The sequence below is a fragment of the Phocoena phocoena genome, chromosome 7 (assembly GCF_963924675.1).
Source record: "Phocoena phocoena chromosome 7, mPhoPho1.1, whole genome shotgun sequence".
Taxonomy (NCBI): Eukaryota; Metazoa; Chordata; class Mammalia; order Artiodactyla; family Phocoenidae; genus Phocoena; species Phocoena phocoena.
In genome coordinates, this window is record NC_089225.1 from 82,870,514 (window position 1) to 82,883,016 (window position 12,503).

General features: G+C 36.4%; 1 protein-coding gene across 44 annotated transcripts in view; it reads left to right on the plus strand.

Moving 5' to 3' along the window:
• ABI2 (abl interactor 2) overlaps nt 1-12,503 on the plus strand; it is a 96,227-nt gene that overhangs the window by 69,991 nt on the left and 13,733 nt on the right. For 22 of the 44 annotated variants that reach the window (XM_065880050.1, XM_065880060.1, XM_065880051.1 and 19 more), the window contains one exon: nt 4,822-4,980. The exons of 1 other annotated variant lie outside the window; for it this stretch is intronic. In XM_065880050.1, coding sequence (XP_065736122.1) covers nt 4,822-4,980 — 159 coding nt within the window. Of the gene's footprint in view, nt 1-95; nt 276-4,821; nt 4,981-12,503 lie in introns of all 44 variants that reach the window. 21 more of the 44 variants (XM_065880037.1, XM_065880038.1, XM_065880039.1 and 18 more) reach the window with 1 other exon arrangement.

Sequence of the window (12,503 nt, forward strand, 5' to 3'; positions counted from 1 at the left end):
CCGAGTATCTAACATTAAGTTCTCTAATGCCGTTTCTAATCCTGCCTGATGGAACTGCCTCATTAATGCTGCCTCTTACTCCTCTTTCCCCTCAGCCCCTGCTGGCTCTGCTGGTACTCCTCCCCTTCCTGCTACTTCTGCATCTGCCCCTGCCCCTCTTCCTGCTACTGTCCCTCCCTCCACTGCCCCAGACACTGCCGCTGGGGGTGCCCAGACCCTTGCTGATGGCTTCACTTCTCCAACTCCCCCTGTTGTTTCTTCCACTCCCCCTACAGGTGAGTATTGGTTTATTCTTTGGCAGGCAGATCCAGTTGTCTGGCTCTTCTCTTACCTGGAACTCTGGCTTTATGATTTTTGTTTGTTTGTGGTTTGTATTAAAAAAAAATCTGAAGAATAATGTGCTAACTAGAAAATGGCATGTGACCGAAGAATAGAATTTCCTGAGGGAATCAGGGTAAGGTTTCTCATTTTTCTAGTAGAATAGCACAAATACACATTTTTTATTGCTTGAATTTTATTTACTAGAGATTTGCAAATTTAGTATGGAGCTGTCTTCTCTACAGTTATTTTATTTTATTTTTTTTTGGCTGTGCCGTTGGGCACATGGGATCTTAGTTCTCTGATCAAGGATTGAACCCATGCTTCCTGCATTGGGAGCACAGAGTCTTAACCACTGAACCTCCGGGAAGTCCCTACTATACAGTTTTGAGAAGTTGTTATTAGAAGTATTCTTTGTTACAGGTTATGTCATTAATAAAAGAAAAGTATGACAGTAGTTTTAAGATATATTTTATAGGAAATATTTGATATAACAGTTTGAAAGTACAAGTCTATTATAACAGAATTTGTTGCTTATTATAGCAGCACTGGAAACACATAGTTAGGGGGCTTTTTAAGGATTTCAAGTTTATTTGTAATTTAAGATTGACTGGTGTTTTACTGTTTTAAAATTGCAACCTAAAGTTTGTTTTCATGGCTAAGGAGAAAAAGGCTCAATTGCTACAAAGTATATTTTCAAAGTTAATAGTGATGCTGGTTTAGTAAACAAGTTCTTATCTACTATAAAAATGTATGTGTTTGGACACACATCACCTTAGCTGGTTAATAAACTACTTCATAGAATATATATGCAGTGCTGCTGCTGTATCTAGGTGTTTAAGTGTTTTAAAAGACATCTTAAAAATCCATGTTAATCCATTCATTTTGGATGGTGTTTTATGGCATAGCTTCTGTAACAGTACTTTTTAAGAAAAGCTTTCTGCAGTGCGTGTATGTAAACATGAGCTGTCCTTTGATCTACATACCACTCTGTTAGGCCACTCTAGCTAGTTAAATATAGAAATCTTGTTATGCTCCTGCATCAGTAGAGTAAGGAATACATCTTGAAATCAGTTGTAGGCCCAGAAAGGACAAATCACCCTCACATAGAGTCAACATTTTAGTAATTAAATTATAATTTAATAACAGGTGCTGGTTCCTAGTCTGCACTGAATCAACATTTGTTGTATGAGTGAATAATTACAGTTTAAAGCAAAGTGAATGCCTTATTAACAACATATCAATATAATCTCTTTTATGTAGTATCTTTGAATCACCCACCAAATACTTTTTTTTCTTTTCTTTTTATTAAGGTATAATTTATATACAGTAAAATTCACCCTTTCTAGTATGGACTAATGTGAGTTTTGACAAATGTATACAGTGATATAACCACAGCTACAGTCAAGGTATATAGAACAGTCCTATCATCCCTAGATTTCCTCCATGCCCCCTTTGTAGGCAGTCCTTCCATTTCACTCTTAGCCCCCGGCAACCTCTTGATCTGTTTTTTTTTTTTCTCTCTCTAAAGTTTGCCTTTGTAAAAATACCATAAATGGAAGCATATGTAACGTAACCTTTTGGGTCTGGCTTTTTGGCACAGTGCATTTGAGATTTATGCATTATTACATGTTTTGTTATTTCGTTCCTTTTTATTACTGAGTAGTGTTCTATTGAATGGATTTACCACAGTTTGTTTATCCCTTTCCCAATTGAGGGACATTTGGATTTATTTCCAATTTTGGGTGATTATGAAAAAACTGCCAAATACATTCACACACAGACTTTTGTGTGAGCATAGGCTTTCATTTCATTTGGGTAAATACCTAGGGAGTAGTATTGCTGGGTTGTCTGGTAAGTGAATGCTTAACTTTATAAGAAATTGCATAATTGTTTTCCAAAGTGCTTGTACAATTTTGCATGCCCACCAGCAGTGTGTGAGACTTCCAGTTGCTCTGCATACTTGTTAGCACATGGTATTGTCATTATATACATATATACACACATGCACACATATATATATGTATATTTAATTTAGCCATTCTCATAGGTGTATAATAGTTTCTCATGTGGTTTTGACTGACATTTCCCCAATGAATAATGATGTAGAACATCTTTTTCATATATTCATTTGCAATCTTCTTTGGTGAAATGTCTGTTCAAATGTTTTTGCTTCCCCTCACACACCTTTTTAATTGGGCTTTTTGTTTTCTTATTGAGTCCTTTTATATTCTGAATATGCCTTTTATTAATTGTGTGATTTGCAAATATTTTCTTCCATTTTGTGACTTACCTTTTCATTCTCTTAATGGTATCTTTTAAAGAGCATAAGTTCTTTATTTTGACGGTCTCGTTCATTGCTCTTTTTTTTTTTCTTTTTTCTTTTGGGGATTGTGCTTTTAGTGTTGTGTTTATAAACTCTATCTTACACAAGGTCACAAAAGATTTTTGTCTTGTTTTCTTCTAGAAGTTTTTAGTTTCAGGTTTTTATAGTTAGGTCTATGGTAATTAAACTATAGTTTGTTTTTCAGCTCAAAGCAAAATAAATGCCTCATTAATGGTTTGAATAGAGTCTTTATTATGTAGTGTCTTTGGATCACTGATGGCTTATAACATGGGAGGTTTTAGACTGGATCTAACTATATAAAATTCATAATGGTGTTAAATATCAGAGTTTTTAACTTGATTATTCTAGGTTTGTATTAGGGTGTTACAGATTAGTGCCTAAAATGCCAGTAATGTGTGATTCAAATGACAAAATATACCTTCTAAAAAATAGCTTATTAGTTTACATGCTTTTACATTTTTATCATGGCTATATAAATTGACAGTGGATTATGCTTGAGCTTGACTACTCAAGATTTTTATACAACAGAATTGAGTTTTAGGTTTTGATACTGTCGTATGTATGAAGAGTAAATCCTATAGCAGCTCTTGAGTGCTTCTATAATATTCTTTATATGAGTATCCATATGAATCCAAGTTTGATAAATTTAACACTTCCTGAAGATCAGTTTTAGTCACGTAAAACCATTTTACAATCATGGAAAAGAAGAAAAATTGTTGTGTTTTTCTCTTTTCACCTCTTCCCTTCCCTTCTTCCCTTGTCCTTTCTCCTCTCCTTTCCCCTCCCCTCCTCCTTTTCTTCCGCTCACCTTTCTCTTCGTCCTCTTCTCTCCCTCACTCTTCCCCTTCCCCCATTCCTCCCCCTTCTTCTCTTGCCTGCTCTCTCATGGGTGCTCTAGTCCTTGGTCTGTCTGTACAGTAGGCCTTTAACTAATGACTTTAAGTAGAAGTGGAGTCAAGATAAAATTTAGGAACTGGATTGAACTAGGCAATTGGATGGATTAGGAAAGAGGTCTTCTGTTGGCATTAGTTGTTGAAGTGCTCTCAGAGAACAAAATGTATGAAATTGCTGATAAATATGAACACGTTCAGGATGATACTAAAAATTAGATATTTTTGATAACACTTTTTGTATCTTAGCTTTTTTTCATAATTGTAAATTTGTTAAACTCTAATTTTAAGACAAAATAATCTAACTATAGAGAAGGATATTTTTGATTGAAAAATGTGATTTGGAATTATGTCACTTGACCTTTTGCTGAAATATTTTATGATTTCCTTGAAACAAATTGGCTTGCTACCTTAAATTTATTACTATTATTATTTTGGAATAAGACTGTGTGTCAAACATTTTTTCTTTTTCTTTTCTAAACGTTTTTCTCATCTTGTTGAGTTTAGTTTTCAGTGTTTAATTGCTGGTGTTTTTTGGGAGGAAGTGAGCCATAAATTTTATTTTGTTTTATTATTTTTTTTTTTCAAATTTATTTATTTGTTTTTATTTTTGACTGTGTTTGGCCTTCGTTGCTATGTGTGGGCTTTCTCTAGTTGCAGCAAGTGGGGGCTGCTCTACGTTGCAGTGCATGGGCTTCTCATTGTTGTGGCTTCTCTTGTTGCAGAGCCACGGGCTCTAGGCACACGGGCTTCAGTAGTTGTGGCATGTGGGCTCAGTAGTTGTGGCTCGCGGGCTCTAGGGCGCAGGCTCAGTAGTTGTGGCGCATGGGCTTAGTTGCTTCATGGCATGTATGTGGGATCTTCCTGGACCAGGGCTTGAACCCCTGTCGCCTGCACTGGCAGGAGGATTCTTAACCACTGTGCCACCAGGGAAGCCCCCCATAAATTTTAATTGTGATGATTTTGAAACCCTATCAAATTACTAATTTAATAAAATCATAATATTAATTAGTAACCTATTTAGATATAGTTTTTCCAAACCTAATCATAATTTTATTTACCTACTTTCCTGCTTTTGCACTTGGATATACTGTCAACTGAGCAATAACTGTCACCTTGCATTAATATTTGTCAGATGGCAATTAAATTAGCTAAATATTGTTATTTTTAATAATCTTATTAAGATTCAGGCATTGTACCTAAAGTATTTCATTGTCTGAGATAATTTTCTTTTAGTGACAAATTTATGTTCTGTCCCTTTTCCAGGTCATCCTGTTCAGTTCTACAGCATGAATAGACCTGCCACTCGCCATACTCCCCCAACAATAGGGGGCTCTTTGCCCTATAGGCGCCCTCCTTCCATAACTTCACAAACAAGCCTTCAGAATCAGATGAACGGAGGACCTTTTTATAGCCAGAACCCAGGTTAGATTTTCTTTTGCAGTCTGTGAAATATATCTAATTAAAAATCTTCAATTACACAGGAAAAAAACTTTAATTGCAAATGACTAGTACATGGTAGGTGGTTAGTACTATTTGTTGAATGAGTGGAAGAATGAATACAAGGTTGCTAATACTGTATTTTCTAGTTCTTTTTTTAAAAATCAACATGGTTTCCATATAAAGTTGCAGAACTTAATTTTTTTTTTAACAGTTTTAAATTTACTTATTTAATTTTAGCTGTGTTGGGTCTTCGTTTCTGTGCGAGGGCTTTCTCTAGTTGCGGCAAGCGGGGGCCAGTCTTCATCACGGTGCACGGTCCTCTCACTATCACGGCCTCTCTTGTTGTGGAGCACAGGCTCCAGACGCGCAGGCTCAGTAGTTGTGGCTCACGGGCCTAGTTGCTCCGTGGCATGTGGGATCCTCCCAGACCAGGGCTCGAACCCGTGTCCCCTGCATTGGCAGGTAGACTCTCAACCACTGCGCCACCAGGGAAGCCCGGAACTTAATTTTTTTGAACGGAATCTTTTTCAATGTGTTAGTGATTATTTGTTTTTTAAAATAATATTGTGCTGAACAGTATTTCCTTCTTATTTAATCAGATACCCTTGCTCTATGAATAGCAAATAATGAAAGTTGAGCATACATGAACAGAGTTTTTAAGTGGCAAAGGAAAAGGGAAATGACATTTTTGAAGCTGCTTTATGGTGGGCAGTTATACTATCTTTTCCAATTCTCCTACCAAACCTATAATGGAAAAACCGGGACTTGGACAGATTGATCCAGATATAACAGTCACCTTTCAGTTGCATCATGCACACAGAAGAACTAATCTGGCATATATTTAATACTAAACATAATCATTTGTTTTGCTTCTTCCCCAGAGAGGGTTAAGAGCAGATATTATACTCCGTGACTACTGTGGACATGTTATGTGAACTTACTGTGTTTTTCTGGATTTTTGCCAAGAGGCCAGTAAGCCCATGTGTGATCACCTGTAATATTAGGGGACAGCCCATTCCATCTTGGATGAGCCCTGAATTGTATGGAGCTGAAATCTGTCTACCTTTTAGTGAAACCTTGTTATATCCTTTGAAATCTTGCAGAAGAAATTTTATCCTCCTCTTACATAAACAGAGCTTAAAGAATGCTTTTATATTTTTATATCATTTGATTCTTAAAATCATGTGATCGTTTTCATCTGTATTTTACAGGTGAGGAAACAGGCTGAGGTATCAAGTTAGGATTTGAATTTAGGTCATCTGACTTAAAGTTCCATGTTATTTCCATTGTACTATCCTATCCTACCTACCTTCATATTAAAAAAAGTCTTTCTCTTACCCTCCCAAGGGTAGGAGGGTGGGATGGAGGATGCCAACATTGTAATGTAAAGTGCATGAGAACCTGAGACCTTGTCAGTTTTTTAATCTGTTATATCCTGGGAATAGTGCTCAGTAACTACTTGTTGAATGTGAAATGAATCTCTTGTTAACTTTATTCAGATCCCCTCATTGTTTTGGGTCCCTCTTGTAAATTAAATACCATAAATGACTATATAGTCTAACCAGTGCACACTGTAGTGTGATTACCATCTGCCTATATGGAAATAGACTTCTTTTTTAAAAAATTTACATTAGATTATTTAATTTGAGAAATATACATGTGCATTGTTTTACCCAGCGATCACATTATGAGTCTTAAAAAGGAGTAGTTTTTCTTTTCCTAGTAGTTAACTATGACCAAATTAAAATCTATAACCTTAAAATTTGGGGGGTTATTCTTCTCTTATTTGTTTTTAAATTTTGTTTTACTGAAGTATAGTTGATTTACAATGTTGTGTTGGTTTCAGATGTACACTAAAGTGATTCAGTTATACATATATCTATCTATCTCACTGCTGTCTTTGACCACACTTAATGATTTTGGGTGTGCCATCCTTTTTGACTCATTTTGAGCTCCATTTTGACAAATACGCCTGTCTTTTCTCACATTCTACTTTTAAATCATGTGTTCCAAACCCATATTTGTACAGGTGCTATTTTGTACTTAAATGAATATTTTATTTTTAAATTTTAATTTGTTAGATATGGCCTGTTCATAGCGCTGCTGAAGATAAGCTCTCTCCCTGACCCTCTTGGAAGTCTTGACAATTATTTCTTATGACCCTTATGCCCTTCCTTACCCTTAAATAGAGTTTTGAAAGAATGGTGTCAGTCCAAAATTCTGTAATGGAGCTGAGAGGTGCTTTACTGTTACAGCTTGGGACCAAGTGTACATGATATTCAGAAAGTATATACAAGGGTATTTCATGCTGTATCCATGTACATACCAAAATACTGGTCTTATGAGAACCCTGATTAAAAATTCCACCTCTTGGTGGAATTTATTTGAAGGCTATTTAAATGTGTTTTAAGTACATATTTTAATACTTCTTTGTAAGTCTGATTTTAACATACGTGAAAGTATATGTTAAAGTAGAAAAATAACCTACTCTAAGGAATGATGTTAATGAAAGTATTTTTCACACTCATGGGAAGTATAAAGTGAATTGAGTTTTTTTTTTAACATCTTTATTGGAGTATAATTGCTTTACAATGGTGTCTTAGTTTCTGCTTTATAACAAAATGAATCAGTTATACATATACATATGTTCCCATATCTCTTCCCTCTTGCGTCTCCCACCCTCCCTATCCCACCCCTCTAGGTGGTCACAAAGCACCAAGCTGATCTCCCTGTGCTATGCGGCTGCTTCCCATTAGCTGTCTATTTTACATTTGGTAGTGTATGTATGTCCATGCCTCTCTCTCGCTTTGTCACAGCTTACCCTTCCCCCTCCCCATATCCTCAAGTCCATTCTCAAGTAGGTCTGTGTCTTTATTCCTGTCTTACCCCTAGGTTCTTCATGACATTTTTTTTTTCTTAAATTCCATATATATGTGTTAGCATACGGTATTTGTCTTTCTCTTTCTGACTTACTTCACTCTGTATGACAGACTCTAGGTCCATCCACCTCATTACAAATAGCTCAATTTCGTTTCTTTTTATGGCTGAGTAATATTCCATTGTTGAGCTTTCAGCATAATGTGTGAGGCAATTTAGTTTGTTTGTTTTCATGTACTTCTCTCAATTAAGTTCTGCCTTTCTTCTCCGGGGATTTGGTAACTGTTTAAAGAGGCTGGCTACAACTTAGTTGAATAATCAGAGTGCTTTTTTCTAAACTAAAAAAAAATTTTAACTAAATTATGTTCTTTGAAAAGTTCTTCTTGCAACACTTAATGCTTTGTAAGCCAGTATTCGAAGGCTGTTAGATGCACTTTCATTTTATTTGCATTAGATTATTATGTAAGTCTCTTGTATTATTACCACTGGTCTTACAGTGGTCCTTGTTTTTTCATATTTAAAATGAGAAAATTTGTTGTGCTTTCTCAAGTAGCTAATTCCCTGGTTTAACAGTGATCCCAGATTTGTGTTTTATGAGCATATTTTTTGCAGCTGGAGGCTTGACATGGATTTGTGCTTCTGAGGAAGTGAGCTGACAGGCTGGGATTCATGTGACTGTAAATTCAGTGAGGTTTTCTGTGAGATGTAAATCTAACAGCACTGCTACTATATTTGGTTTGAGTTTGAAATGACGTTATAACATAGGAATTAAAATATGGAGCACCCGGTGTGTAGTGCCAAGTCCTAAGAGCACAATAACTGTTTTCTAATGAGATTATTTCAGAAGCAAGTTAATGAAAGGAACACTTCATTCAGAACATAAAATGAATGCTATTTGGTTCTCATTGTTTCTTAATCTAATCCAGCCAAAGAAATAGGAATACTAGTTTATCATTCATCTTGTCGTCGGCAAGGAGTGTCCTTGAAACAGATAGGGCTAATCACAAGTTTTAACAGCTTTTACTTTCAATATAAATATGAAGCACCTTGGTGGTAAAGAAGAATATACATATGTATTTGTACATGTACATTTACATACATTAACCTAGTTTGGTAAGTGTTTTAGTTTGGGCTGCTATAACAAAGTACCATAGACTGGGTAGCTTATAAACAGTAGAGATTTATTTCTCACAGTTCTGGAGGCTGAAAGTCAGAGATCAGTGTGCCAGCAAGGTTGAGTTCTGGTGAGAACCCTCCTGAGGTTGTAGACTGCTGTCTTGTTGTGTCCTCACATGGTGGAAAAAGAGAGAAAACTCTCCATGGTTTGTTTGTTTGGCAATGCCTTTTAAAAAAATTTTAAATATAATTTTTAAAGGTTACTTTCCATTTTACAATTATTACAAAATATTGGCTCTGTTCCCCATGTTGCATAATATTGTGCATCCTTGAGCCTGTCTTTCACCCAGTAGTTTATGCCTCCTACTCCCCCCGCCCCATATTGCCCCCCTTCACTGGTAACCACTAGTTTGTTCTCTATACGTATACTGTGAGCCTGCTTCTTTTTTGTTATATTCACTAGTTTGTTGTATTTTTTAGGTTCCACATATAAGTGATATCATACAGTATTTGTCTTTCTCTGTGTGACTTATTTCACTTAGCATCATGCCCTCCAAGTACATCCATGTTGCTGCAAATGGCAAAATTTCGTTCTTTTTTATGACTGAGTAGTATTACAGTGTGTGTGTGTACATCCTCTTAATCCATTCATCTGTTGATGAACACTTAGGTTGTTTCCATATCTTGGCAATTGTAAATAATGCTTCTGTGAACATTGGGGTGCATGTATCTTTTCAAATTGTTGGGGGGTTTTTCAGATATATACCCATGAGTGGAATTGCTGGGTCATATGGTGGTTCTGTTTTTAGTTTTTTGAGAAACCTCAGTACTGTTTTCCACAGTGGCTGCACCAATTTACATCCCCACCAACAGTGTGCAAGGGTTCCCTTTTCTCCACATACTCACCAGCATTTGTTATTTGTGTTCTTTTTGATGACAGCCATTCTGACAGGTGTGAGATGATATCTCATTGTGGTCTTGATTTTTATTTCCCTGATGATTAGCGATGTTGAGCATCATTTCATGTGTCTGTTGGCCATCTTCATTTCCTCTTTTGAAAAATGTCCTTTCAGTTCTTCTGTCCATTTTTTAATCGGGTTGTTTTTTTGATGTCGAGTTGTATGAGCTGTTTATATGTGTTGGATATTAATTCCTTATTGGTCATATCATTTGCAAATATTTTCTCCCACTTAGTAGGTTGTCTTTTTGTTTTGTTTATGGTTTTCTTTGCTGTGCAAAAGCTTTTAAGTTTAATTTGGTCTCTGGAGTTCTTTTATAAGGGCACTAATTCCATTCATTCGGGCTCCATCCTCATGAGCTAATCACCTCCCAAAGGCCCCACCTTCTAATACCATCACATTGGAGGTTAGGATTTCATATGAATTTTGGGGGGATACAAACATTCAGTCCTTAACAGTAAGGAATCAGTAATGTGGTGTTTAAGTACTAAGGCCTTTGGTAAAAGATATCTTACATTTTACTACTCATATTTTCTTTTTCTTTTTTTTTTTAAATTTATTTATTTATCCCTGGCTGCATTGGGTCTTTGCCACCGCGCGGTCCTTCTCTAGTTGCGGGGAGCGGGGGCCACTCCCTGTTGCGGTGCGCGGGCCTCTGACCGTGGTGGCCCCCCTCCCTGCAGAGCATGGGCTCCAGGCGCACAGGCCCAGTAGTTGTGGCCCACGGGCTCCAGAGCACAGGCTCGGCAGCTGTGGCGCACGAGCCCAGCCACTCCGCAGCATGTGGGATCCTCCCGGATCAGGGCCCACACCCGCGCCCCCCTCATCAGCAGGCGGACTCCCAACCACTGCGCCACCAGGGAAGCCCCCTACTACTCATATTTTCTTACAACAAAGACTAAAAAAATCTAATTCATAAAGTGGAATGTTGGTTCCAAGCAGTGTGAGTGTATATAGTTGTATGAGAAAGAGGAATTTCTGAATGAGTATGGTGTTTTACACAGGGAAGATATCAGGCTTCCCTGAATGATATTAAAAACAACTAAAAAGAAACAGTGGGAAAACAATGTTGGGTTGGTGATATTGTAAAAGAAAAGCCATAACGCATATTCTTTAAATGATAGTTAACTTACAACATTACCATAAATCTCCAGAAGAATACAGATGTGGTGGGGCTTTAGCAAAGTATAAATAGAGAGCAATCAAGAAGCTATTTTCGAGTCCTCATTTTAGGCAGTCTTTAGCTTTTGTTAGTGAATATTTACTCTAGGGAGAACAAAACTAGAAAAACCCCAAAAGTTTAAGTATATTCTCAGATGACCAAGTAAACCAAATAGACCCTTTACATCGATTATTAAACACAAGTTATGTTTTTAAACTGTGTGGATTAATTTGCTACTTTTTCTCGGCATAATGTCAAACGATGTTTTTTTTTTCACTTGAAAAGGAATAAGAAAAATGGCCCAATTCTTTTAACCCTTCTGAGACTACAGGAGTGATAATTATTTGGTAACCCTATTCTTTTCCATCAAAAAAGCTTCCCTTACTGAGTATGATTAGTTAGGTTCACTTTTAAATACTCCTTGTTCTAAGTTACTATCCATGTTTAGAAAATATTTCACTCTTAAAATAAATTGCTTAAATTATTTCCCTCACTGGAATGTAAAATATTTGCAACTAAACTTGAATGGGCTGTCAAATGTATGGCCTCTAAAGGTGATATCTTTCATGGTTTTAGAAATAGTATTTAGAGTGGTTATTTTGTCTAATTTTCTTAGAGTATTTATAAAGCAGTAAAAAAAAAAAAAGCCTAATTTTTCTTCAAAACTCTTTGTACATTTTAACCTCAAAGAAGATGCTCCAGGATTTTGTAAATAACCAGGAAGGTCATACTTAGGAAGTCTGTATATTTCATCAGCACAGACTCATCCTCTGCTTGCAGAGCCTTTTACAGTTTGTATACCTCCGTGTTGCTGAGTGAATGTAAGCTATAGCCCTTATAGTTCTACTTAAGATCTCTCTATAAACTCCAGTCTCTTCTTGAGCCTTTCTCTTCACGTTAACTTCATTATTGTGTAGTTTGAACGTAATATTACTGAATCTAAATTTGGAGACGTTTCGGTGATTATAAGGAAAGGGTTTTGTCTTGTGAGGAATCATCTTAGCTAAATAGCATGGAAACAAATTGATAGTTACTTTCTGCTCTTGCCTGTTCATGAGATACCTCAGACTAGAACTGATTATTGCAAACAGTTCGTCACATCACAGTCCTGCTTAAATTCTCCTAAAATAGTTCATTTTCAGTTCAACTCTGAGGAAGATAAATCTAGTCTAAAGTAGGATCTTCTGGTTCACAGGTTTTCTGATGAAATCTCCATGACCAGAAAGAAAATGCTGTGGTAACTAAATTAATTTGGACCGTGATGTAAAAAGTTTGCCCAGGGCAAAAAAAGTAGAATTTGGGGCAACCTTTGTAAACTCCATTTGGAACTGAATTTTTAAACATGCGTTGGATTGGCTTTGAAAAAAATCTAACTTGTTTTGTTATGATGT